The 27268-nt window shown below is 48.1% G+C and overlaps 1 protein-coding gene and 4 non-coding genes across 5 annotated transcripts in view; all 5 read right to left on the reverse strand.

The window, feature by feature from the left end:
• Positions 1-27268, reverse strand: part of LOC125941999 (fatty acid synthase-like) — a gene marked incomplete at its 5' end in the record, with an annotated part of 55560 nt that overhangs the window by 17239 nt on the left and 11053 nt on the right. Inside the window, 2 exons of the mRNA XM_049659900.1 lie at positions 12826-14049; positions 26107-26280. Of these exons, the coding sequence (XP_049515857.1) occupies positions 12826-14049; positions 26107-26280 (1398 nt within the window). The remainder of the gene's footprint in view (positions 1-12825; positions 14050-26106; positions 26281-27268) is intronic.
• On the reverse strand, positions 223-347 carry LOC119435719 (U5 spliceosomal RNA). Its single transcript, XR_005188874.1, has one exon. It is a non-coding gene; the product is annotated as a U5 spliceosomal RNA (small nuclear RNA).
• Positions 1112-1236, reverse strand: LOC119435720 (U5 spliceosomal RNA). Its single transcript, XR_005188875.1, has one exon. It is a non-coding gene; the product is annotated as a U5 spliceosomal RNA (small nuclear RNA).
• Positions 2001-2125, reverse strand: LOC119435722 (U5 spliceosomal RNA). The gene has a single exon (XR_005188877.1). It is a non-coding gene; the product is annotated as a U5 spliceosomal RNA (small nuclear RNA).
• LOC119435718 (U5 spliceosomal RNA) lies at positions 2887-3009 on the reverse strand. The gene has a single exon (XR_005188873.1). It is a non-coding gene; the product is annotated as a U5 spliceosomal RNA (small nuclear RNA).

Below are 27268 nucleotides of genomic sequence, written 5' to 3' on the forward strand. Positions count from 1 at the left end.
GCCATGAAATCATCATCAAGACAGCAAAACTCGGCTGACTTGTTCACAGCAGTATGCTAACCACGGACTATGTTATTTCACCAAACACGAATGTATCCTCAGCACAAAGCTTAAGCGTCCTCGCAATTTTTCATAGTAATCGAAGACTCGACTTTCAGTGAACCGTGATGAAGCGATGTATTCCTTCATGCCACAATTATTTCTTTAGATTTCATTGTTAGGCCTTGCCCAAACGGGCAAGGCCTTCCAAAAATTGGCCTATAGGCTCATTGGAGTGTCCCTCCCCACGGTAATCTTTAGTAAAAGGCGAAAGATTAATGCGTGGATTTGAGGAGAGACCTGAGCAATGACAACAGTCGTGTGTGCCTAGGGTGGTCTCGCACATTGGCTCGCTTTCATGACCAAGCCATTGTTCATGATATTCTTAAATTTTCATACTTAAAACGCAGACCTTGCTATTTTTTTAGAGAGAGTATCCCTTTCTGGGAGTTCTCACATACACTTATTAATGAAGAAACTTTTCGGGTTGCCATATTCTTGTTTAAAAGCTAATAACATTGTTCCATTGTGCATGGTATCTCCCATGCAGCAGACTCGCTTGTCCAGACACTCAAACCCGAGAGCTGCAATATTTGTTTCCTTATCTCAACGCTCCACGACATGTTGGCCGACGAGTGCTGGTAGGTCCCGATGGCGAAGTCCGCCAATGACGAAGCCAGCTGCGGAAAAAGACGACGACGCTCGCCCGAATGCTGATAATCATAGTTTTCTGTGGACAGGTGATTTCGACTAGCCATATAAAGCTTAGCTGTAAAACTTGCATAGCATACCTGAATAAATCAATCAGGTTGCGTTAATATTTGCCACCGCCCCATTTCAAAGCGAATTCCATGAAATCATCATCAAGACAGCAAAGCTCGGCTGACTTGTTCACAGCAGCGTATGCTAACAGCGGACTATGTTATTTCACCAAACACGAATGTATCCTCAGCACAAAGCTTAAGCGTCCTCGAAATTTTTCATAGTAATGGAAGACTCGACTTTCAGTGAACCGTGATGGAGCGATGTATGCCTTCATGCCACAATTCTGACTTTAGATTTCATTGTTAGGCCTTGCCCAAACGGGCAAGGCCTTCCAAAAATTGGCCTATAGGCTCATTGGAGTGTCCCTCCCCACGGTAATCTTTAGTAAAAGGCGAAAGATTAATGCGTGGATTTGAGGAGAGACCTGAGCAATGACAACAGTCGCGTGCGCCTAGGGTGGTCTCGCACATGGGCTCGCTTTCGTGACCAAGCCATTGTTCATGATATTCTTAAATTTTCATACTTAAAACGCAGACCTTGCTATTTTTTTAGAGAGAGTATCCCTTTCTGGGAGTTCTCACATACACTTATTAATGAAGAAACTTTTCGGGTTGCCATATTCTTGTTTAAAAGCTAATAACATTGTTCCATTGTGCATGGTTTCTCCCATGCAGCAGACTCGCTTGTCCAGACACTCAAACCCGAGTACTGCAATATTTGTTTCCTTATCTCAACGCTCCACGACATGTTGGCCGACGAGTGCTGGTAGGTCCCGATGGCGAAGTCCGCCAATGACGAAGCCAGCTGCGGAAAAAGACGACGACGCTCGCCCGAATGCTGATAATCATAGTTTTCTGTGGACAGGTGATTTCGACTAGCCATATAAAGCTTAGCTGTAAAACTTGCATAGCATACCTGAATAAATCAATCAGGTTGCGTTAATATTTGCCACCGCCCCATTTCAAAGGGAATTCCATGAAATCATCATCAAGACAGCAAAGCTCGGCTGACTTGTTCACAGCAGCGTATGCTAACAGCGGACTATGTTATTTCACCAAACACGAATGTATCCTCAGCACAAAGCTTAAGCGTCCTCGTAATTTTTCATAGTAATGGAAGACTCGACTTTCAGTGAACCGTGATGGAGCGATGTATGCCTTCATGCCACAATTCTTACTTTAGATTTCGATGTTAGGCCTCGCCCAAACGGGCAAGGCCTTCCAAAAATTGGCCTATAGGCTCATTGGAGTGTCCCTCCCCACGGTAATCTTTAGTAAAAGGCGAAAGATTAATGCGTGGATTTGAGGAGAGACCTGAGCAATGACAACAGTCGCGTGCGCCTAGGGTGGTCTCGCACATGGGCTCGCTTTCGTGACCAAGCCATTGTTCATGATATTCTTAAATTTTCATACTTAAAACGCAGACCTTGCTATTTTTTTAGAGAGAGTATCCCTTTCTGGGAGTTCTCACATACACTTATTAATGAAGAAACTTTTCGGCTTGCCATATTCTTGTTTAAAAGCTAATAACATTGTTCCATTGTGCATGGTTTCTCCCATGCAGCAGACTCGCTTGTCCAGACACTCAAACCCGAGTAGCTGCAATATTTGTTCTTATCTCAACGCTCCACGACATGTTGGCCGAACGAGTGCTGGTAGGTCCCGATGGCGAAGTCCGCCAATGACGAAGCCAGCTGCGGAAAAAGACGACGACGCTCGCCCGAATGCTGATAATCATAGTTTTCGGTGGACAGGTGATTTCGACTAGTCATTTAGGCTTAGCTGTAAAACTTGTAAAGCATACCTAAATAAATCAATCAGGTTACGTTACTATTTGTCACCGCCCCGTCTCAAAGGGGATGCCATGAAATCATCATCAAGACAGCAAAACTCGGCTGACTTGTTCACAGCAGTATGCTAACCACGGACTATGTTATTTCACCAAACACGAATGTATCCTCAGCACAAAGCTTAAGCGTCCTCGCAATTTTTCATAGTAATCGAAGACTCGACTTTCAGTGAACCGTGATGGAGCGATGTATTCCTTTATGCCACAATTCTTTCTTTAGATTTCGATGTTAGGCCTCGCCCAAACGGGCAAGGCCTTCCAAATATTGGCCTATAGGCTCATTGGAGTGTCCCTCCCCACGGTAATCTTTAGTAAAAGGCGAAAGATTAATGCGTGGATTTGAGGATGATGATGATGTGTGGTGTTTTATGGCGCAAGGGCCAGTTATGACCAAAGAGCGCCATGTCAGTGTTTGTGAGTGTGCAGTGGAGAGATGAATTCTGAGAAGTAGATGAAGCGTGGCTGTAAAGGGGCCTAAAAATAATCGCTGTAAAGTGCGTAAAATATACAGGTACTAAAATCATGGAAATGACTAATGAGGTGTACTATGAGGGGAAGAGTGCGTTGAGAAAGAATGACACGGTATTTAAAATATTTAAGGTGCAGTAATTGGCAAATAGCACTACTGCCTAAACAGAGCCCTTGAACCACAAGGGCCTGGAGGCATGTGCTATAAAAAGCTGCTATCACAGCGGCATCCTCTGGAAAGAGGATGCGCTACGACCTTAATGGGCTAATAACATGCAGGACCACATCGTTCAAGAAATCGACGACTGCTTTGGCGTTATAAAGCGGTTCTTCACCAAGAAACATGATGGGATGAAGAGGCACATGATACCGGTACGCTTGAGGAAAATATTTCTTTCTCTCTGTTTCGGCTTCCCGACACTCCACGAGGACATGGAGGACGGTCAGCCTCTCACCACATCTACCACAGGTTGGCGGTTCATCACCCGTAAGCAAAAAATTGTGGGTGCCATATGTATGTCCTATTCTTAGACGACAGAACAGGACATCAGTTCGTCGTGTTTTCGTTACGGGGGGCCAGAAACCTAATTGTGGTTTTATCAAGTGAAGCTTGTTATTTCTTTCTGCATCCCACAAGCGTTGCCAGTGGCTTCGCAGTTTCTTTCGCAGAAAAGGCTTCAAATCTGTTGCAGGAACAGCAGCTGTAGGGAGATGTAATGCCTGAGATGTAACTGATGTGGCCATTTGGTCTGCTCGAACATTACCCTCAATGCCTCTATGGCCCGGCACCCAGCATATAATCACATGCTGGTTAGATATATACGCTTTACACAGAATGGAATAGAGCTCATTAAGTACAGGGTTTTTGTGTTTACAGAGTGATTGCAATGCTTTCACAACACTTTGCGAGTCTGTAAATATGATAGTCTTTTTAAGTTTTGATTTCATTATATACTTTACAGCCGATAATATTGCATAGGCCTCAGCCGTAAAGATACTTGTCTCCGGATGCAGTACACCGGATTCCGAAAACGATGGACCGATGGCTGCATAAGATACCCCGGCATGTGACTTGGAAGCGTCTGTGTAAAACTCTGTACACGAGTATTTAGATTGGAGTTCTAAGAAATGGATTCTAATGTGTGCTTCTGGCGCGTGTTTAGTGACCTCTACGAACGATGTGTCACATTCTATGAGCTGCCACTGCCACGGCGGCAATAGTTTCGCTGGAGCCATAGGACATTGTTCAAGCAGCGGAACACCCATTTCCTCACTGAGGTTCCTCACACGCAAAGAGTACGGCTTTCTCGCTGCAGGTCGGTTACGGAAGAGTGTGGCAGCGGTCATATCGTTTATTGTGGAATAACAAGGATGTTCAATGTTCGCTTGTACTTTCAGAAAATATATAAGACTGCTGTATGACCGCTGCAGATGAAGCGACCACTGATTCGATTCTACGTAGAGGCTCTGGATTGGACTTGTCCTGAAACACCAGTAGCGAGACGGATAGCCAAGTGGTGAACGGGGTCTAGTATTTTTAACGCACTTGGCGTTGCAGAATTATAAATTATTGACCCGTAATCAACGCGTGAGAGGACAAGACTTTTATACAAGTTAAGCAAACACTTTCTATCACTACCCCAAGTCGTACGCGACAGAAGCTTTAAAAGGTTCATTGTCTTCAGGCATTTTGCCTTCAGATGCTTAATATGAGGAATGAATGTGAGTTTACAGTCTAAAATGATTCCTAAAAACTTGTGCTCGCTGCTCACAGAGAGCGCATCTCCTTTGATTGCAATACTTGGGACTGGCGTTACGCCTCTCTTGTTAGTAAAGAGTATGCAAGTGCTCTTCTGAGCGTTAACTTTAAAACCATTCTCATCCGCCCATTTGGACAATTTGTTTATTCCAAGCTGCACTTGTCGTTCGCAGATGGCAATATTGCATGACTTGAAGGCTATTTGTACATCGTCGACATAAATGGAATAAAACATTGTGCGTGGAATGACTGTGTGCAGGGAATTCATTTTTACTATAAATAGTGTGCAACTGAGCACGCCTCCCTGTGGTACACCGGTCTCTTGGGTGAATGACTTAGACAGAGCGTTACCCACTCTTACGCGGAATGTGCGATTAGATAGGTAACTTTCGATTGTATTTAACATGTTGCCACGGACACCCATCGCCGAGAGATCTCGGAGAATGCCGTAGCGCCATGTCGTGTCGTAAGCTTTTTCTAGGTCGAGGAACACTGAAAGACAGAACTGCTTATGTATAAAAGCGTCTCTAATATAAGACTCAACGCGAACAAGGTGGTCTGTTGTGGACATACCTTCCCTGAAACCACATTGGAAGGGGTCTAGTAATTTGTTACTTTCAAGGAAACAGATTAAGCGCCTGTTGATCATTTTTTCAAATAGTTTGCACAGGCAGCTTGTTAGCGCTATTGGCCTGTAGCTGCTGGCTAGGGACGGGTCTTTACCTTGTTTAAGCACGGGGATAACTATAGCTTCCTTCCACGAGGACGGGATATACCCATCCGCCCACATGGCATTGAAAAGATGCAGGAGTGTTTTCAGAGTTTCAGGATGTACGTACTTAATCATTTCATATATGACACGATCACCGCCTGGCGCCGAGTCATTGCAGCAAGCGAGGGATGCCTTAAGTTCAGTTAAAGTAAATGGATAGTTGTAGGCCTCACTCGATGAACATTTACGTTTAAGGGGCTGTCGCTCTTCGCGTTCTTTGAACCTCAGAAATGCTTGTGTGTAGTGGGACGCACTGGATACATGTTCGAAGTGTTCGCCCAGACAATCTGCCTGGTCTGCCAGGCTCTCACCTTGGGTACTGACTAACGGTAATGGGTGTACCTCCCGGCCTTTTAATTTATTTACTCGATTCCACACTTTTGTCTCATCCATGTAAGAATTTATACTGGAGATGTACTTCTCCCAACTCTCCCTTTTAGCACGTCGACGTGTTCTTCTACCCTGGGACTTTATTTGTTTGAAACTAATCAAATTTTCAGCAGTTGGGGAGTCACGAAGTCGTCCCCAAGCTTTGTTTTGGTTTTTCCGTGCTTGTTTACATTCTTCATTCCACCACGGGATGCGACGTTTATTCGCTAGTCCATTAGTTTGACGGATGCATTTCGTGGCAGCGTCAATTATAAAGCCTGTAATATACGCCACAGCGTCTTCAATATTAAAGGATGCAATATCATCCGTGCTTAAGTACGTAAGTTCTCGGAAACGTTCCCAGTTAGCTGTGTCAACCTTCCATCGGGGAATGTGTGGTGAGCTTATATCTGGTTTTGTTAAGTTTAATATAATAGGGAAGTGGTCGCTCCCAAAAGGGTTCTTAAGAACGGACCACTCTAGGTACGGCATTAGTGTGCTCGATACTATAGTTAAATCTATGGAGGAGTATGTATTATGTGCCACACTGTAGTATGTTGGCTCTTTCTTATTAAGTATACATGCTCCTGAGGAAAAGAGAAAGTTTTCGATTAGGCGACCTCTCGCATCGCAACGAGAGTCTCCCCACAATGAGTTATGTGCGTTTAAATCTCCGACAACTATGTATGGAGCCGGAAGTTCATCTATGTAGTTTTGAAATTCGGTTTTATTAATTTGATAACTTGGAGGGATGTATATTGAACTGATAGTGACTAGCTTGTCAAACAGCACCCCTTGGATAGCAACTGCCTCCAGGGGCGTACGAAGTTTTATTTCCCGACAGGCAACACCTCTGTCAACTATGATAGCAACACCGCCGGATGACACAACAGTGTCATCGCGGTCTTTGCGAAAAATAGCATACTGTGTGAGGAAATTTGTTTGTGTATGTTTGAGGTGTGTTTCCTGAACACACAGCACCCTGGGACTAAACTTGCGGAGGAGTTCTTTAACGTCGTCAAGATTTTGGAGGAGACCTCTGACGTTCCAGTGAACTATTTGAGTGCCCATATTAAAAGGAGTGTTGTGCTGTGTGTTTAGGACAAGAAAGTTAGCTTACAGAGCCCTTTAGAGGCCCTGTAATGCGGGGTTTCTCTTTTTTGGAGCGGTCGAGAGATTCTCGCCGCTCCTTAGGCGCTGGCTGCGCCGTCTGGCTAGAAGATGTGTCCATCGGCTCTTGCGGCGCGCTGGACACCCGCTCTTGAGAGCGGTTTGTTCGTGTTGAAGGCCTCGTCTCGAGGGACGAGACCCTTGAGGCCACCAGCCCGGAGGTCGATGGCCCCTTTTTCTGAGACGGCGGAGCAGCACTAGCTGCAGCCGCCGAGGGGGCGGATGGCGTTACTGCCGGCTCGCTGCTTGCGGGCCGGGCAGGCGCCGGAAGCCGTTGCGACGCTGCCCCCTGACGCGCCACTTCGGCAAAGCTGCTCTTCGGCAGGTATGACACCCGCCTGCGTGCCTCCTTGAATGAAATATTTTCTTTTACTTTGATTGTCACAATTTCTTTCTCTTTTTTCCAAGACGGGCACGACCGCGAGTATGCGGCATGCTCGCCATCACAGTTGACACAGTGCGGAGTGTTCTGGCATGTTTCAGAAGAATGTTCATTGTCACTGCACTTGGCACAAGTCGGCCGGCCTCGACAGTTCTGCGAACTGTGACCGAACCTTTGGCACTTGAAGCATCTGAGAGGATTTGGCACATATGGTCTAACTCTAATCTTGAGGTACCCGGTCTCGATGGACTCGGGCAGAACACTTGAGTCGAAAGTAAGTACTAGGTGTTTGGTCTGAATTTCTTTACCATCTCGCCTTATCTTAATTCGTTTGACACTGATGACGTTCTGATCACTCCAGCCCTCCAGGAGTTCAGCTTCAGATAGCTCCAACAAATCAGCATCGGATACGACGCCACGGGTGGTATTCATGGTACGGTGCGGGGTTGCTGTTACTGGAACATCCCCAAAGGACACTAGATTGGGCAGTTTCTCATGTTGTTTCTGATCACGGAGCTCGAGTAGCAGATCACCACTGGCCATTTTCGATGCTTTGTAACCCGGACCGAAAACTTCGGTTAGAGATTTCGAGACGAGGAAGGGTGAGATCATTCTTACTGTCTTTTCAAGTTTATCAGAGTGGATGACGTGAAAGCGTGGAAAGTTCTTTGTTCGGTTGCCATAAAATTGAAAAATATCTTCGGTGCGCCCTCGTTTGTGAGAGCGATCAGGGAGTCGGGGGAATGACGAAAGAGCCATAAAGGTAACAATGATTTCGGTAACTATGCCAGCCGCCCACCACCGAGCCCAACAAGGGGACGCTACGAGACCTGAAGGAGACGCAGACGCCAGCTGTACATAGCTACTATAACCTAATATAATAGACCCAAGACTGGATAAACTACACCAGGTTAACCCTTGCTGCCTGGAAAATTGGAAGTAAAACGAAGTGAAGAGAAGACAGGAGAGATGGAAAGTGAGAGAGAAAGACGAAGGTTGGAGGGAGAGAGAGAGACAGGAAAAGGCAACTACCGATTTCCCCCGGGTGGGTCAGTCCGGGGGTGCCGTCTACTGTGAAGCAGAGGCCAAAGAGGTGTGTTGCCTCCGCCGGGGGGCCTTAAAGGTCCACACACCCGGCATTAGCTCAACCTCCAGGATCCCCCTTTCCCCAGACACGGCTAAGCCACGCACGGCTACGCGTGGGAGGGTCCAACCCCCGTGTGCTCGGGTCCGTGGTGTCGCAACACACCAAACGCCTGCTTTCGCAGACGCCCCTGCGGGTATTTGTTGTTCTTACACCGTGGACTAGACGTACCACCACTGCTTTCACCCCACCTACCTGCCCCTTGCTTCTCACGCTGCTACTAAATGTGCGTCCACTCTTCGCGCCTCCGCGGCACGATGGAGAGAGTTTGGAAGGGAAACATGGGAAGCCTCGGAGGCTTGGCACAGTGCTTCTCGCGAAGCACTATGCGCTATGCGAGTATCGCCTTCGCTTTCGCTTCCACCGCCGGCCTCGCGAGAACCGAACATGGTCATTGTCGAGTGCCGAGTTTGGTCAGTTCAGTAAGCGTTCCTTTGCAGTGTGCGCTCGAATTTCTTTGTAACGCGCGTATGCTGCTTAAACAGAGCGTTTGCACTGTTGCCTTGTGCGCAAGTGGCGCTGGCGTTCAGCGCAACTGAGAAAAATTTCAATGTCACCGCTGTGCACGGGCCGTGCTACAAGCACACCTATGCTTTTGTGCAATTTGTATCATGATTAGTACTCCTGCTGCATCTGTGAAGACGCCTTGGAACTCCGAAAAGTTCAGTGTCCATCGCTGGTCTTCCAAAACCATGATGTGAGCCGGATTTTCAGCAGATCTCTTGTATCGTAATTTGGTCAGGCATCATTTACTTGATACTTTTTTTCGTGCTGTATCAGATTTATTGATTAATGGAAGGTATTGGACAATGTATTCATGTCGCACACTATTTCTCTTACGGTACAATCTTGGCGAGCAAACCTGACAGCGTCAGGGAAAAACTCAATCGAGTGAGCTGCTCGTAATCTAACGGTGTTAGCTTTACTACTTTTTGGTAGTTTTCATTTAAATTTTATTTTTTCTGTGGCGTAATTTCAGCTGTACGGTTGATGATCGCGCCCCATGCTCACTATATGCTCATTCTTATGATGGATTTTTGGACATTCTGATGCACAGAAAATCAGATGTTTCGTTGTATGTTCAATACGGCGTCATTTTTCTTGAATATTTGTCGCTTGTCATCCCTGCATGTGCTGTACATCAAACTGATAATGTTTGTGTACACAATCACAATTTCGTAACTGCTTGCAATAATATTTAGCTGAATTAGAATGTACCAAATGCAAAAAAAATTATATTTCGGTTGTGACCGTCGAAATATTCCCTTTACAAATACCTAAATCAGCGCGCTTATGCATAAGCTCCATCATGCACTTTTCTCCTCGTACACCTTGAGCTGTCATTTCCAAATCATTCATAGATCCTACAGTATGTGCAAAAGTACTCTTTTTCGCCTCATCGAAGCCGCAGCAACATCACCAGGGCCGGTATTTTGTAGCGATGCCTTTCCGGTAATAATGCATTTTCACGCTTATCGCACTTTGTCAGTGGTCAGAGCGACGGTACGCTCGCGTTATCAAGGGGATCCGCCGGCCGTGAGCGGTGGATGATAAGACTAGTATAGAATGAGTCATAATGCATCGCTTCAAAATCGTGGCCCAGAGCGCCTGAAAGCGTCCCCGACGCATGAGTAGCCCTTAATGTCCCTGTATGTTCCAAAAGTAGCGCCAACCATTGTTCAAATAGGACAGGAGAATTTCCTCCCGGCCCTCTACCTCTCTCCTGACTTCTTCGCCATTTTCCGCTCTCCCATTGGACGAGACTTGAGACGTGACTGATAACCCGTGCGGCTTTCGTTATCGCGGGAAAATGGCGCCATTAGTGAGCGTAGAAACACCGGGACACACGTGCGCTGGGCGTGAGCGTAGGCTTTTTACATTTTTGAAGACGCCCTCGGCTGCAGCACGATGCCGACTTGCTGTTCTGTTGGATGTTCGAATAGCATTGCCAAGGGGGGCAAGCTTTTAGATACGAAGCAGCTTATGGCGGGGGCTTTGTCCATCCCTCTCGCGGCGTCCCACACCGCACAGCGCATGCGCGCCCCTCCCCCTCTATCTCCTCTCCTACGCTCCCCCCCTTTCTCTTCTCACGAATCCTCTACGGAGCGGCGCCCGCGACAGGTGGTGTGACAGCTGCATACTCCGCTGGGGGCACCACGGTAGTTCCGCGGTACGAAAAGGACGGAGCGCGCGCGCCTCACTCTCTCTCTTGTGCAGCGGCGCGATGAGCGCTCGGGCCGCTGCCGCGAAACCATATCCTGCTCAAGCTAACCATCTAACTGCTGCTTCGCATCCACACATGGTTCCCCTTAGCGGGAGATGGAATAATTTTTTTGCGCTTCCTCGTGGCCAACGAAACCTCAAACAGCGGGCGATATGGCTCCACCGTATCGGAAGAAAGAAATTTGACTGCCGCTAAGGGAGGTCATTACTGAAGGAGGTTCGATCGCTGTTCTCACGCAGTTAGTGATGAATGCGGGAATTAAGGTTGGTGCGTTCGCAAGTTCCCCATCAGCCAACGTCTGAGTAAAAAAAAAAACTCCCGGTTTATGCTCTGCTGCGAACAAAAGGGCGCATTTTGGCAATATGAATGCCAGCATGACTTCTCATAAAATGAGCATAATGGAAGAGTCACCAATTAAAGTGCAAAACGCAGAAAGCGCGCGCACACACGGGAACCAAGGCACATAACTAGGGGGAAATAAAAGCGCGCGGATGCATTTCGGAAACAAAAAAGACACGTTGATGGTATTTAGCATATAAATGTCGCCGCCCTGTTGTGTGTGTATAGTTTGATGTAGCTATTTTTTTGTAAATACGTCAGGTACACCATTCGATTCCGAGAAACAATCAGCAGTAGTAAAGACTGCTTAGGATTGCATTTGGCTTGCTCCACCTTTCGTTTTCCTCGTCTGAGCAACGCAGGTTGTACCAATAATTGAAGGTACTACATATCTTACGTAGATATCTTACATACGAAGAACCTTGTGAAAATGCGCCCAGAACAGTCGCGTTTCAAGCAAGCGATTCAACGCGCCGCATGCGATACGAAATCAAGCGGGCGGTAGCGGCCGCGCGCTTCGCTGTCTATTGGCGACGGACAGGGAGGGGCGAGGAGGAAACGGCGCGGAGAGGAGGAGTTTGCCCTACCTTTGAAAAAGTACAGGGACATTAGTAGCCCTCGGTTGCGAGCGCCGCATTGCGGAACAGGAGCCGGCCACGTCCACCTTTGAAATTACTCCGTGCGATTGAGATGGCTGGAGAAAAATCCGCCGGCGCGCGCGAATGTAGGAGACCATGCCACATTATCCGTGATTCAGTCAGTACCCACCAGGTGGCGACGTTGCTCGATCTCGCTGTCAATAGCCAAATTTAAATTAATGCGACCGTGGCGCATTGAGTCGCATTTCTACAGCCACTACAGTAGCGCAGCCAATCGAAGTGAACAGCTGTACTTCGTTAGTAAAGCCAATCGCATTAAAGCGTTCGGACAAGGTATATGGAAGCGTACGAATGGACTTGTGCGGTGCGTGTAAACACTGACGTATCGGACTGATCGAGGGACCGAGTAAAAGTGACACGGATGAAGGCGTGTGCCGGCATCCGTCTAACTTTACTCTCTCCATCGATTTTTGACCACCTGGGGTTTCTCAACGTAGTGCAATAATGGATCCCACACAGAATGTTTTACTGTAAGCGTAAAGCAATTCATAAATGGTTTAGATTGCCCAGCGCAGCCAGAATTTGTGTAGGTTAAGAACATCGAAATTCCCGTAAGTGACTTACTCGCTACGCCGCGTACGAAAAGGGGAACATGTTGCTATAATTAGCGCACAAGTAATGACAGGACGTTTTTCGATTAAGGCGTATATTAGAGACTGAAAATGAAATTATTACCTGATTTTCACTCACTCTCATGTGGAAGATGTTGCGGAGTTTGAGGGGTTAGCTATCCTCTCCCTTTAGTTTCCCTCCGTTAACCCTCTCACACGACTATGTTTCAACGCTAAAGCAGCCGTTCACTTCTGCTTGAAATTAGAATGAGGAAAATTTGACCTGAAATGCTTATGGGACTGTAGGGTGCGTTACGATGTAGTTATACTACTTACCTAAGATGCCTTCTTCCTGTCTCCCATCGGAGGCAGTTTGCCAAGCCGAGGATGCCGCTTGTATCGTTGTCATCAGCGAGCAGCCAAAGAGTGTGTCCGTCTGGCATGTTCTCGTATTCGATCGCTTTTGCCTTAGCTCCTCGATCCAATGAAAGTTGTCGCTGGACACATCGAGAACCTCAGGCTTCGCTTCTTCGAGAATACCTTTGGTTTTCCTCAGAAGCAGCAGTGTTGTGAAATTATTTGATTTCAGACCAATGACGGTGAACCCATAAGAGTTGAAAAACGACTCCACGTCGTCTTCTTTGTGTACTTGAAGTTGAATGCAGCCCATAGACATTAAAACTTGCTCGGCAGGTGTCACTGCGGTGCGCAAGGCAATCAGGATGAATCCTTGTTTTTTGCTTTGCACTGAAAGTTGTTGAGCTAGAATTTCTAACTGGCTGGATCCCCACGTGGTAAGGCATGCCACAAGCAAGTCAGCTTCGGGTAGTTTTTTATTCGGAACTGCAGAGGGATCCCAATGAAGTAAACTGGTTCCTTCTGGAACATTCACCGATGTGAAGTTAATGTCAGACGGGAAAGCGACAGTGTAGTCAACGTTTAGCCTTGTTTTTGCCATAGCAAGAAGTTGAGTAAACTGGGAAGACAGAATGCAGTGACTTTTTCCGGTGACTAACTCACAGACTTCAAGTTTCGTGGCGCTAGTGTTTTCCACCACAACATCGAGAAGGTGTCTCAAGGGATCTTCTTCAAACAGAGCTGTCCTAATGACATCATTTTCTAGTTCTTTCTCGTAGGTCTCCATAGCTGATTGGATGATTTGCACTAGCGAGAGATCGGAACGGTTCATTTCTTCTTGAATGGAAGTGAGGGTCTTCAGCAGCCCCTGATTCTCCGCTTTATTTTTTAGGTTGTATTCCGTTACCTCTCCCGAAGCATTGTAAATGCATTTCCCAGCTTCGAGAGATTCGGATTCTTCACCGCAGTAGTTTTGTAGTATGCATTGCGCAGCTCCACTGCACGCGTCAATGTATTCTTGGAGGTATGCCTGTCTTCTCTGCCTGGTAGACTCACTGTCTATATGAGGCACAAACGCGTGCTCGTTGAGTACCATGACATCTTCCGTGACACGCTGTGGAGCGGTGTTGCACTTTAACCCTTGCAGAATGATGCCTCCGGAACGGCATGTACGCATGCGTTTATCGTAGACGTAACCTACACCTGCAAAGAAAATAGTCATGCAGCAATCCTTAGACGAAGTTATAAGCACTAAGACGTTTCAATGTCAACAGTTGATTAGAATATAGTCACTGACTTTCCCGCGAAACAAACAGAAGAAAAACACGTTTTATTTGCAGGGATCAATAGTTTGTTTAAAGAACAGGATTTGTTCATATGCATTATTCATTTATGTGTTTACAAAGGTTTAAGAATATTGATGATGTTGGAAGCATATTGTACCATCAGGCAAGCGTGCGTTCGTTTTAATATAACGATACTGAAGAAAATCTGACGGTCCCGCCGTCACGAGATTCTCATTGCACGCCGCCTCTGAAAGGAGCATTAAAACAGTGTTTATTGAAACCGTCAAATGCATTTGCAGTTGAAATAGACAATTTCAGAAATACTTTATATGAAAAATATTTCAATGTATCCAGCAGACCAAGTAGTTATTGGCAATCAAAGATCGCTTTTGATCCTCGTCGCGATGCTCCCGCTGCTTCGTCGCTGCATCCTCCAATTGCCCTTTGCGGCACTGGGACGTCTACGGCGCAAAGGGCAATCTCCATGTCGCTCGGCCTACTGAACGACACCTTGGCGCGCCGTTAAAATTGGATTATGAATGCTCAACTACACGGCCCTTCCGACTTTGGCGCCTACGACGCGTCATACTGGGAGGCTCTCTCAATGTACGGTTAGATTCGCGGTGACTCATCCCTTTGCTGTCGTGCAGTGTACTGTATAGCATGAGCGGGCGTGTTTTCTCCGTAAAGTTCGTCATGTTAATTCTATAGTCATGTTACTTGCTATAGTACATAGCAAGTAACACGTTTGCTTTCGCAGTTATCGCTACAGTAATCAAACAATTCCCGTATGAAACGTTCGCTCGTGCGAAAACCGCCACACAAGAAATGGAGGGGAATGCACAGTCAGGTTGGAGCATGGCCTCCGATACTGCGCTCGCTGGCAGGTTTTAACGCGACAGCGTTAAAGTGGCCCTGAACTACCCGTCGGGCTTGGTGAAATAACATAGTCCGCGGGTAGCATAAGCTGCTGTGAACATCTCAGCCAAGTTTTATTGTCGTAGGCGGTGCGTGAAGCTCGCAAGCGGAGCGCGAAATCGCCTTTCTCTCAAACGCTTTCGTTTCAAAGAAGCCATGATCCTCACTCTCTTTTGTGAGATTTATTAAGCAATAAAGCACATTTGAATACGCGGCTGCTATTCGTCACTGCGGTCGGCTACACCGCGGCCGCCGCGGGGTAGCCGACCACCACAAGTCCACTGGCTCTGGATGACCGCGTTTTGCTTACGTTTTGCGCGTCGTAGGCACAAAATGGGAAGCCGTGGCGTCTACGTTAACTCGATGTGGAAAATCGCGTTTGGCTAATGTTTAGTGCGTCGTAGGCATCAAAATCGGAAGTCCCAGCGTCTACGTTAACATCCAAAATGAAATTTGAACTGCCCGCCACGGTGACCTTTCGATGGCAGAGCATTGGGGCCCCTCCCCAACTCGGCCTTAGCCTTCGCAGTGCAAGGCATAGAAATAGGAAGGGAGAGCACAGCGGAAGGTTTGTTTGATTGTGAATAATTCCACTTCTGCTGAACGCATTGAAGTACTTTTTGCAGCAAAGTATTTCTTGAATAGCCTTTTTTTTCACTTTGAATGTCTTTCTCCACTTTGATAAATAGTGGTTTAGGAGCAGGTCCCGTTTAAGGGGCCCGTGTCGCAGAAAATTCGGCGTCGGTGTCGGTGTGGGCGCGTCGGCGTCGTTGGCAGAAATAATAATCGTGAACCTACCCGACCGCGCAGGCCATCCGCGTGGCGCAAGGCGTTAGTTAACAAAATTACATTTATCAAAGTAAAATCCGTCAGAAAAATTGTAAAGTACGACTTAACCACAACGTACGAACGTGATAGCGTCAGACTGTAATTTGAATATACGAGAAAACATAATTCTCTTACGCCGAAACCTAAACTTACACCCCTTTTCCAGCATTTCTACAATTCATGCAGCGGCGCGCCCTCGGTAACTTCCTTGCAATAACACCATCAAGATGGCGCTCGCCTCCGCGGCAGCCACGTGCGGAGGCGAAGTTGGACAAAAAAGCTGCAGTTGCCGGTAATAAGCAGCCGGGGATCTTTTAATGCTATCGCGTTCCACTCTTGAAGGCGAAGCCTAAGCATCCTCCAATTTTTTTTTCTCTGGCCAACCGCAGCAACAACAAGCGAAGATACATCGGCCCCCGGCGCCTCGATCGCCGACTCCAACAGGGCCCGAGCCGACCGTTATGGACACGGACGACGAGAGCAGTTCGGTGGAGACGGTGGATGAACGCGAGGACCACACATGTACCGTGAAAGGGATCGCACTAGGTCCCGCAAGGGGCGATGCGGTCGTTACGAGATATTACAGAAACCAGTCGATAGCATCGCGAAGAACCTCGACGAACGTTTTGCAACACAAACGGCACAGATGAACGAAATGTTCAAAAACGCGATAGCTAAGCTTTCCGAGCAAATGACACAGCTGTTCGCCGCGAACTCGGCTGACTCGGCGCGCATAGACGTCATAGAAGCGAGGCTCCCGCCAGCTGCGGGCCGACCGATTAGAATGATGAGCAAGCCGTACGCTAGACAGCAATAACAGAATGCGCAGCAGCAAAATACACTGACGGACGTAGAGACGCCACCGCAGCATGCAACCAAGTCGCCTTGATGGCGACGGGTTAAATTAAACACAAGCATCACCATGGCTAGGCATGAAAACAATCACAATAACACCAGCAAACAACAGTACACAATCTGGCAGTGCAACTGCCGGGGCTACAGGTGAAAGCGGGGTAATCTCCAGCAATTCATACGCAGCCGCGAGACGAAACCGGGCGTGATCCTTTTACAGAAGACAAACGGGCCGGTGAAACTAGCTGGCTACAAAGCCATAGACGCGGCCGCGACGGACAACAGGTAGAGAATGAAACGGGGTACATCACACGCGGTGGATATCACGACACCGAATGCTGCGGTGGGGCGGCTCTCATCGTCGGCGCTCCGGTCACCGCCGTGCTCGTTCGACCTAACGTCACTGTGGCGCAGCGAGAACTTGCCTTCGTAAAGATACCTCACGTATTCGTAGAATTAATTCCTAAGCGCGGCCGAGGACTCTTCGTCCTTAACGCATACAGTAAACCCACGCTGCAGCACCGATTCGGGGAGCTCCTCTGTGGAGCGCGCGCGGCCGCCGGCGGCGAGCCTCTGCTTGTTGCTCGCGACTTTAACGCGCCCCACGGATCCTTGGCTTCCACGCGAGAAACACCCAAGGTCAAACACCTTTGGCAAGACTCGTAAGACCAAAGGCTTGAACTCATCGTGAACCCCGCCGTTCATACACGCAGGGGGAACAGCGTGAGCGTAGACACGCTACCAGACCTTGGGTTCGTGTCGAACGTGACCGCAGCGCACTGGCGAAATACCCAGGAGGACTTGGGGAGCGACTACTCGCTCATCGAGATCACGATAGACAAGGGTCCGGGCGGTCGTAGGACTACCCCTGAAAGCAAAGGCCGTAAACTCAAGCTCGTCAAGTGGGACACGTTTGGCAAGAAACGACCCGCCGTGGTCGCTCAGTGGCTATGGTGTCGAGCTGCTGAGCACGAGGTCACGGGATCGAATCCCGGCCACGGCAGCTGCATTTCGATGGGGGCGAAATGCGAAAACACCCATGTACTTAGATTTAGGTGCACGTTAAATAACACCCGATGTTCCAAATTTCCGGAGTCCCCCACTACGGCGTGCCTCATAATCAGAACTGGTTTTGACACGTAAAACCCCATAATGTTTTTTCGACAAGAAACGAGAAGAAGGGGGGCAAGGTGACGAGCCGAGTACGGACATATAGACGAATGGACCGAGACGCTCAAAATGGAGGTAGACGCGGCAACGTGCGATGTTCCGCCCTAGGCGAACCTCGAAGTAATCGCCGTAGAGCAGGCTCCTACACATGTGGGAAGCACAGCGAGCACGCCTAAAGAGGTGGAAATTCCAAAGACATAACAGGGCGTTGCGCAAACGCATAGCACAATTAGACAGGGACATCGAAGAATACGCGCTGAAAGTATGTAAGGCACAGTGGGAAGAGAGAGAGAGAGAAATAACATTTATTAGCCCCGAAGGAACTAAACCGCAAGTCCGGGCCTCCTGGTAGGCTCATGCCTCCTGGCACAGCACGTTCTTGACGTGCTGCACCAGAAGCGGCCACCATAGTTTTTCAAACCAGGTGGGGGAGTGGTCCACTTCCTCCCAGCTGCCAGGACGCTGGTTGTTTTAGTACAGTGGGAAGACACGTGCAACGGCCTTCGAGTGGCAGATGAGCGGGGCGAGTGCTTGGCGCCTCTTTCGGCACCTCTTAGATCCCAAAGAGACTCGGGCCGCTCAAAGCCGCAAGACTCGTAGTCTAGTAAGAGATTTTAAAGGCGATAACTTCCTCGATGCAATACGTGGCCATTATTTTAATACGGGCAAAAACGTCCAACACCCCGAATAAGACGGCGTCGCAAAGGAGAAACTAGACGCGGAATTTGGCGAAGCAGAAATTCGGACAGTCCTATTCGAGCTTAACACCAGATCGGCGCCCGGCCCTGACAGGGTTACCAAGACTCTCTGTAACCTAGCGACGAGTCAGTCTCTCGACTCGTGACATACGTCAACGAGGGCTGGCGTGTGGGCTCCCTTCTCGAAGCTTGGAAACTGGCGTTATCACGATACCTAAACCGGGCAAGCGAGTTACGCTCGACAATCTCAGACCGATTTTGCTCACGTCTTGCGTCGGCAAAGTGCCTGGAACACGCAATGCTCAACCGCGTGACCGACTTTTTCGTAGATCGCGACGCGTTGCCGCACACCTCACTGGGATTCCGCCGCAATCTCTACGCACAGGGCGTATTGATTCAGCTAAAACACCAGATCGTAGACGACACTACCAGCTCCACCAAGGCGATTCTCCGTCTAGATATTAAAAACGCCTTTGACAACGTTAAGCACGAAGCGATTTTAAAGAGTTAAAACATTAGGACTAGGCCGAAGAACATACATTTACATTCTAGATGTTCTTACAGGCAGACGCGCTAGCGTTGTCGTCGGCGACGAGGAATCGTCGGAATTTGAGACGGGCCCGACGGGCACGCCTCAAGGCTCCGTTAAATGACCATTACTATTTAATTTAGTTCTATTCGGGCTACCCGAGAAATTAACACAAGTAGAAGGAATGTATCACTGTCTCTACGCGGATGACATCACCCTCTGGGTTCCCGCGGGAGGTCACGTCGAGTGAACGCTACAGGCGGGAGTAGATGCGTTTCAGGAGTATTTGCGAGGGCTCATGTGCTCGGCGACCAAGTCCGAACTGTTAGTCTACAAACCCACGAGCAGAGGTCGCAAAACCATGCATGAAGAGGAACGGGAATACTCAAAGATACGCGTTATCTCGGAAGACGGTACTCCCATACCGCACGTAGACAAAATTAGTATCCTGGGGTACACCTTCAGGCAAACGGATATAACGCAGAGACGCTGCGCAGACTTCATCGTTCGGTAGACGACACGATCCGACTCTTGCATCGCATCGCGAATAGTCGCAACGGTATGCGCGAACCCTGCGCGATCCGTCTCATGCAGGCGTACGCGATAAGTCGCATAACGTACACCGCCCCCTACCTCAAGTGGATAGGGTCGTTAAAAAAAACAAAAAAAAAACTCGGTGCTCGAATGACCCATTGAGCGAAATGCAGCTCCACTAACGTGAAACCTGGGGAGGCTGGGAAGCCATGCAGTGATGCACCGCTAATGGGCTCATACTGACTTAAGCAATGGCTCTTAACCCCGCAAACGCGGCCTCCCCATTACGACGACAGAAGTGAAAATCTACGCTGGAATGACGAGCGGCAACACAGACAGCTGTGGAAGACGAGGACAACGACGAACGCGGGAGCAATGGCACGAGGGCGTGCCGAGCAATCAGTGCGACGTGCGACCAAGCTTGTAGATCGTCGACACAGGCCTCTTGCTACGAGCGCAACTTCAATTTAAACCGATGGAAAGATGATCCACACATACCGAAAATGGCTCGCGACGGCTTCTTTTTTTTTTCGTTTTGGCAACGAAGCACTCACTGCAAATTCTTTCGTTGTCACTCGGCAGTCACGGCGCTCCAATGCGGGCGGCCGTCACGGAATGCACGTTGTTTCGCATTCGCCGTGCGCTGAACAGCCGCTATCCTGCGTTGTCGCAGTATCATGCTACGTACGAATGGCATGGTAACTGTTTAAACTGAGCCTTCGGCGCTATAACGTGAAGCTATTCCAAACTTTTCTATTCCTATTGTGTAATCAGCCCTCCACGATAAATCAAAAATTTTCGGGCCACCCCCAACTTCGCCTATCTGTCACGGTACGTCAAGAAAACCGCGATAGCTCCCCATCTTATATGATGTGTACGCACTAATTATGCATGATTCAACCGTACGAAAGAAAAATAATTATTCCTGATTCGTAAGGCAAGCCGAAGATGGCAAGCCGAACCTAAGGGCTCCTGACCGCCATGTAAGGGAGGGGAGATGAACTCTTCTTACACTTGACATTTTCAATAAAAGTTGTTTCTCTCTCTCTCCTGATTCGACGCCTTTTCGCCATTAGCCATCTGCTATTGGTCAAAAGCTTTCGGGCTGCGCCTACTTCGCCCGTAGGTCACGCGACATCACAAAACTGCGATAACTCACCGCGTCAAAGTGACGTGCGCGCGGTAAAGGTGCATTATTATGCCGAACAGAACTAAATGTTTTTCTGATTAGCCAGAGACTGCCCCCTTTCGAAAGGAATAGAATATGGCCGCACGCCGATCGCTCAGGCACTCGCTACTCGCACCTGCCGGTGAGCATGGATTTCTTTGCGTTTAATGAACGTCTTTGCGTGGCGGTAAAACGTTATCGAGCCTAAAGTCCCTATACCTTCGGAAAAGTACCCTCATCCTTTGAACAACGCGGCTTCTCTCTCTCCTGTATGTCCGATTAGACGATGATAGCGCGTGCTTTCCATTCTTTCTATTTGTTTTTTTTTCGCCTCAGAGCCATTTCGAAAGTCCATCTGGGCCGGCGGCGGCGGCCCGCCCTGCAGGCTTAAACGGGAGCTTTCGGAGGGGCACCACCGTCAACTAGCTTTCACAAGCAAAATGTATACAAAAAACAAAACGAGCGTTTTAGGAGAGGAGACGGCGGAGGAGAGAGTAGATGGCGGTACTTTCCCGAAGGTACGCTCTAAAAACAGTTGCACCCTTTGGGGCGTATTTTTGCCACAGGAACAATAATTGTCATCGGACTTGCGTGGCTTTCCTTTCTTTAACGCTGTGGGCCCGGCACTTCTCGGTCACGAACGACAAGAGCGTTATCAGCGTGACACAGGGATTCTCGACAGGAAAGTAGCAAGTGTAGAGTTAAGATAGGAAACGCAAGCAAGACACATGACGATTATTGTTGTATGGCAAAAATGCACCCCAAAGGGTGCAACTGTTCTTAAGTGTATAAGGGCTTTTTTCCAGTTCTTTCGGCACGTATACAACGTCGCTCTGCCAACTCTGCCTTGCTGAGGATCCCCCTTTAGCGGCATTCTTAACCTTCCATTGCACGCCGGCGCGATTTTCGACCAGCTACCGCAAGCTAAGTAAGGGGAAGCAGACTAATCGGAGACGTCGGCCCCACCCTCACTCTTAAAACAGTTGCACCCTTTGGGGTGCATTTTTGCCACACAACAATAATCGTCATCTGTCTTGCTTGCGTTTCCTATCTTGAAAACTCTGCACTTGCTACTTTCCTGTCGAGAACGCTGTGTCACGCTGATAACGCTCTTGTCGTTCGTGACCGAGAAGTGCCGGGCGCACAGCATTAAAGAAAGGAAAGCCACGCAAGTCAGATGACGATTACTGTTCTGTGGCAAAAATACGCCCCAAAGGGTGCAACTGTTTTTAGAGTGTACGGTTATGTGCATTCACTTCGCTGGCTTGGCCCCAACAAAAGCTTCACCACTTGAGCGTGCTCCTCTCCTCATGTCAGCCAATTAGATAATAAAACCCGCTCAGTTTAGGCAGTGTTATTCATCATGAAAGCGAACAACGGTGACTTCCTATAAACGAGGAGAGCGTTTGATTGGGCTGTTCAGATAACGCTGCAGGTCACCGCCCGATGCTTGCGTCGGCGGTGACGTCAGTTTGACTTCAGAAGATTCGGAATAAAAGCAGATAGGGAATAGTTTGACGTTATAATGCCCCTTGTGTTGAAGTCCTTTTTGTTCATGGCATTTAACAACGCAACAGTAGCGTCAATGACGACGTTGCAGGGCAGGGCGTCGCACCGCAGCGCTCGCTTGCACTTTCTGCGTGGGATTGGCGAATGAGGCGAAACAGCTATTTTAGGACGGCCTTGGGCGCAATCTTGTACGCGTTCCAAAATGGAACGGAGGCGGTCCGTTCCATCGAGCCGCACACGATTGGTCAATTTGATCGTCACGGTTCAAATTGATCAATCGTGTGCGGCTCGATGGAACGGACCGCCTCCGTTCCATTTTGGAACGCGTACAAGATCGCGCCCAAGGCTTGTAGCGTCTCTGACCAAGCAAGAGAAGTTGTTAGCTCTTCTCCGAAGTGATACAGTCGTCAAATACGCGAAATACGCGCCAGAAACAAGTCATGTAGGTGCTTCGCATTCGACAGCTGTACAGCGAACTCAATCAGGGAGTCGGACAACGTCCTACTTGATTCCACGCGTCATGTGCCAATAGGTGGCGCCATGCTTCATTCAGACCTCCAGCGCAGGAGGCCTACAGTGGTGAACTCAGGAGTAGTTATGACCACCTGTGGTTAGTTAACGTACGCTAGCATTCTTGGACCCGCGGTTGGATGCGAAAAAATAAAAAAAAATGTCGCAGTTTCGCCCGAAAGGCGAAGCATCGATTGCGATAGCAAATTAGTAGAGAGCTATTCGGAGTATGGATAGTGGTTTTATCGGCTGCATAAACTTGGACACATTCGCTTACTAACTGAATTAGCAATAGTGGTGTCAGCGCGCACAAGCAAAGATGAATAGATCACTCTGAATGACCGCAGACAACGACTGTGAAAACGTTGGCAGCAAGCGCAGCCGCCGCAGCGGGCGAAGGCTCGCGCGGGCTATCACTTCAACGGAAACTGAGCGGCGAATGCACAGCGCATACAAAGGTCAGAGCCGTGTGGAGATAAGAGACGGTAAGACGAGCTCCAACGCAGGGCAAACTGCAGAGAAGTTGTGCAGAGGAGAAGCTGTTGGCAGAGGAGAAGCTGCCCCCCCCCCCCTCTATACCGCGCTGCCTTCCCGCTTTCATGCTTTCGCGTGGGAGATTGAGTGGCAAATACGCCTCTGGTGCCGGAGCACAGCGCCGCCCCGCCTCATTCCCTCCCATAACCCCACGGCCTTTCGCGCGACGTTCATTCTCCGTGATTGCGCGCGGGGGAGTTTGCCCTCCGTGATAGCGCGCGTACCCCGCACGCTTTCGCTCGCGCATACGGCGCGCGCCGGCGATTTTATCGCCCTTGGAATCTATACGGAACCTCACGGCGATGGTGACGGCGACGGCAGAAATCGGGTTGAAGTGTCCATATAATTGCTATCGCAATAAAAAAAAGCGAAAACATGCCATTGGATTCACGGTGCCAGAAAGAGTGACCGACTTGGAAACAGCAACCCCTAAGTACACTTCAGTAAACTTCACCGACACTCAAGGTTAACAACACAGGCGCAAGGCACAGCGGATGCTCCCACAGCGCGCATTTCCCGGAGTTAGCTCCTGTCCGGCTAGGTTAATACTTCGCGGGGATGCACACCGCCTCGGAGTCTCTTGGGGGCTGCCCGGCGTGCGACACAGTGGCGCCAAATGCCCAGGCCCACTCGAAGCGTGGCGGGCTGTTAGGCCATCGAGATCGCGATCTCTACACCGCTTGCAGCACGAGCTCTTCTGGGCTGCCGTTCTCCTTCTCTAGCCCTGTTTTTGACTCTGCCTCTGTATATAGTTACCGCGGCTGGCGATTGCCTGCCCTCCCGCTTTTGACGTTAGTGCGCCTGTTGCAGGGTTGGTCGAGATCTCGTCGATTACATTTGTGGTTGTATATTCGGCGGTCATATGTGCACGATATGTAGTACAAGCGAATGATGTATAACAAAGCTTTCCCTTTAATCACACTTCTTTTCTACGTAAGAAAATAACTCCTACATAATTACCTGTTCTTGCATATCGAGTCAAAACACGGCGTCATCTTAATGGAACAGCTCGACATACTGAGCGAATTCGGTGATTCATTTCATTTTTGTGAAATCAACCGCTGAGCAGGCGTCACACGGTGTGTGCGCAATGTTGGCAAATTCTCCAAAGCCGATATGCGCCACTTTGACACATGGGGTATCGAATCGCTAAATATAATAAATGTGTATCGTATACCTCTCTCTGCATACATCTGTCATCGCCATTTTTTTCTCAACAAGTATATCTGTGGTATGATATTCGAAACAGATCCATGTGCGTTATCCTTGGGACACCGGTGATTGGATATGCTTAACCGGACTTCCAGCGGGTGTCCTATTTGTCTGAAACGCTGCACTGACATTGGGACATAATTCGGATGTCCGACGGACCAAGTGGTTTCATTCGGTAACCTTCAAAAGTAACGTATACTCAAACTCACCGGCACCCAGTCACATAAAAAACTATGTGTCACAGTGGTGGATATCCGTTTTGGAGGATTGGCCAAAAATAACTTGTAATTTCGAAATGAATGAGATTGAGTGTACTCATGATTTAGTATGACTGATGTACGATAGAAATTAACTAAACCGCATCAAAACAAATAAACATTTTGAAATTTATTGTGTAATACAACCCTGTCTCTGTTTTGTCAACTCCACCATCACAAGAATCCATCACGTAAAATCGCTAATTATACACCATTCGAGAGAAAGCATGCTAGTCGCATAATAGCCGCCAATCGCTTTCATAGGATGAAAGCACCGCCAACTATTTTTGTGCGCGATTCCAATTTTAATCGTGAAAATATTTGTAAGCGGGCGTTTGCTGTTTGAAAAATGTTTTGAAGCGGAGAACCGATATGAACAATCTGCAACAAAGCAGCATCAAACAATTAATTTTCCAAAACGTCTCGGTGTGCCGCTGTTTGGAATAGAAAATTTCGTATTGCGCCTTTTTTTTGTGAAAAGCTAAACATGCACGTGTTACATTTATGAGGAAGCGGGTTTCCTTGTCTCTTCCAAGCTGTTTGAATAGTGGTAGGTTCCTCGGCGCCTAAAAAGACGATCGAGCAGCAATAAATATTTTGACTCCCTAGCTGAAGGGACTTACCCACGTTTACTTACTCACTTTCCAGGAAAACATTATTTTTAACTCTCTACAAGATCCAGTTGTGTACCTAAAGCTAAACAAACCTAAAGCGGAACCTTATAAACAGACCGGAAGCAGTGTCAGCACCCTTGCCTTATTCTTTTTCTGCGTCCGTCCGTCTACAGTGTACTAGAAGGCTTCTAGAACAATGTAGTCCGTCCGTCTCTCTCTCTCTCTCTCTCTCTGTGCGTGCATGCGCGGTGTATTCTTCGATGCAGAGTTTTGTCTATATCTTGAGGTAAAACCTGAAAGCTGAGCGCGTAATTTTGTGTCAGCGCCTTCCTTTGGTTTACCTCCGACAATATGCTTTGCTTTTATATCTTTCTTTTCGCTGTGCATAAATGACACCGGTATCCTTGTGGCACGTATTACATCTTGTTAAATATTAGACGAAGAAGACGGCGACTAGCGCGCTCAGCACAAGCGGCTCGATCGTGATCTGGCGCTTCTGGACTGATTCGAACGGCCAGTATGGACGCGTTGTTACTGTCCTTCGGGCAATAAACTTCCCCTTTCCCGCCCTTCCAGTGCTAAGACTCCTTTGTTTTACACCTGTTGTTAAAATGTAAGAACTGGTATAGTCCAAAACCCACCTGATTCCGTTGCCTTCTTAGTCATCTCCATGTGAACGACTGGGTCAATGCGGCAGGAAATTATCTTTACGGGAAGCTTCAGGGCTCGTTTGGGGTACGCAAGACTACTGCCGTGAATCATTGTGTCTATGAATGTAATCCAGTTGTTGTCCCACTTGAGCATGCCATTCGGCCCTGTAAAGGAAAAAAAAAAGTCAGAAGCCTGTACTGCTTAATAATCGTATACCATATGCCCTCCATTCCGCCCTTTTGCTAAGCAGACACTGTCCTGCAAGGGGTAGCGTAGTTAGCACAAGTGGATGTGCTATCCACAGACCTACAGAAACTTGTTTTCTGTTAGGCAGAAAAAATAATCTTAAAAAATTTGGCTCTAGTTCAATTAAGAAAGCTGAGTATTAAGACAAACAAGAGAAACATGCGAAAAAGTAATATAGTTGTTCAGTTTGATCGGTAAATGTAGTCTTCAATGAACTAGTGACGATGGAAGTTGCGTGCTGGTTTCAATCTACGCTGGTACTTTTATAAAAAGACTCGGGTGGTGTTTTCGGGTGACTAAGTGGAACGCCAACCTTGAACTGATGGTAACTGCGACATGAAATGTGAATGAATAAACAAAATACAGTCACGCAGGTTTGAACTGATCCTGTTGAAATGTGTATGCGTAAATGCAAGAACTTTCGCTGAGAAACTGCACATATTGGCTACACTGTATATCTAGCATGCGCAGTTCACAGCTGCTGCAACAATTAGTGCCAAGATGACTTTGTTCAGACGTGCCTGTTCTGCGCGAGAATTTCCCATTGGCAGCTTCGCGATGCCACAGAATAAACAGGCTATTAGCAGGATAATGGGCGCTGCGGACCGCCAGCGCGCAGTAGGGCGCACCATAACTTCTTGCGCAAGCAACGTCAATCTGTGGGTCAGCTAGGATTAGTCACGGTGCACTGTATAATTTAAGCACGATTTTAATCACCTACACAGGAATCAAGAAACTTGACGGGCAGCCTTGGTTGAACCATTGCTAACAATCAATGACTTGCAAGTAGTAAACAACTCGCTATCTGATGTGGTCAAAGGTAATCACTGCTATGTTCAGTTAGCGAACACAGTGAAAAAATAAATGTGGGAGAGGTGTTTTCATGGCAAAAATCCACGCGACCGC

The sequence above is a fragment of the Dermacentor silvarum genome, unplaced genomic scaffold (genome assembly GCF_013339745.2).
Source record: "Dermacentor silvarum isolate Dsil-2018 unplaced genomic scaffold, BIME_Dsil_1.4 Seq858, whole genome shotgun sequence".
NCBI lineage: Eukaryota > Metazoa > Arthropoda > Arachnida > Ixodida > Ixodidae > Dermacentor > Dermacentor silvarum.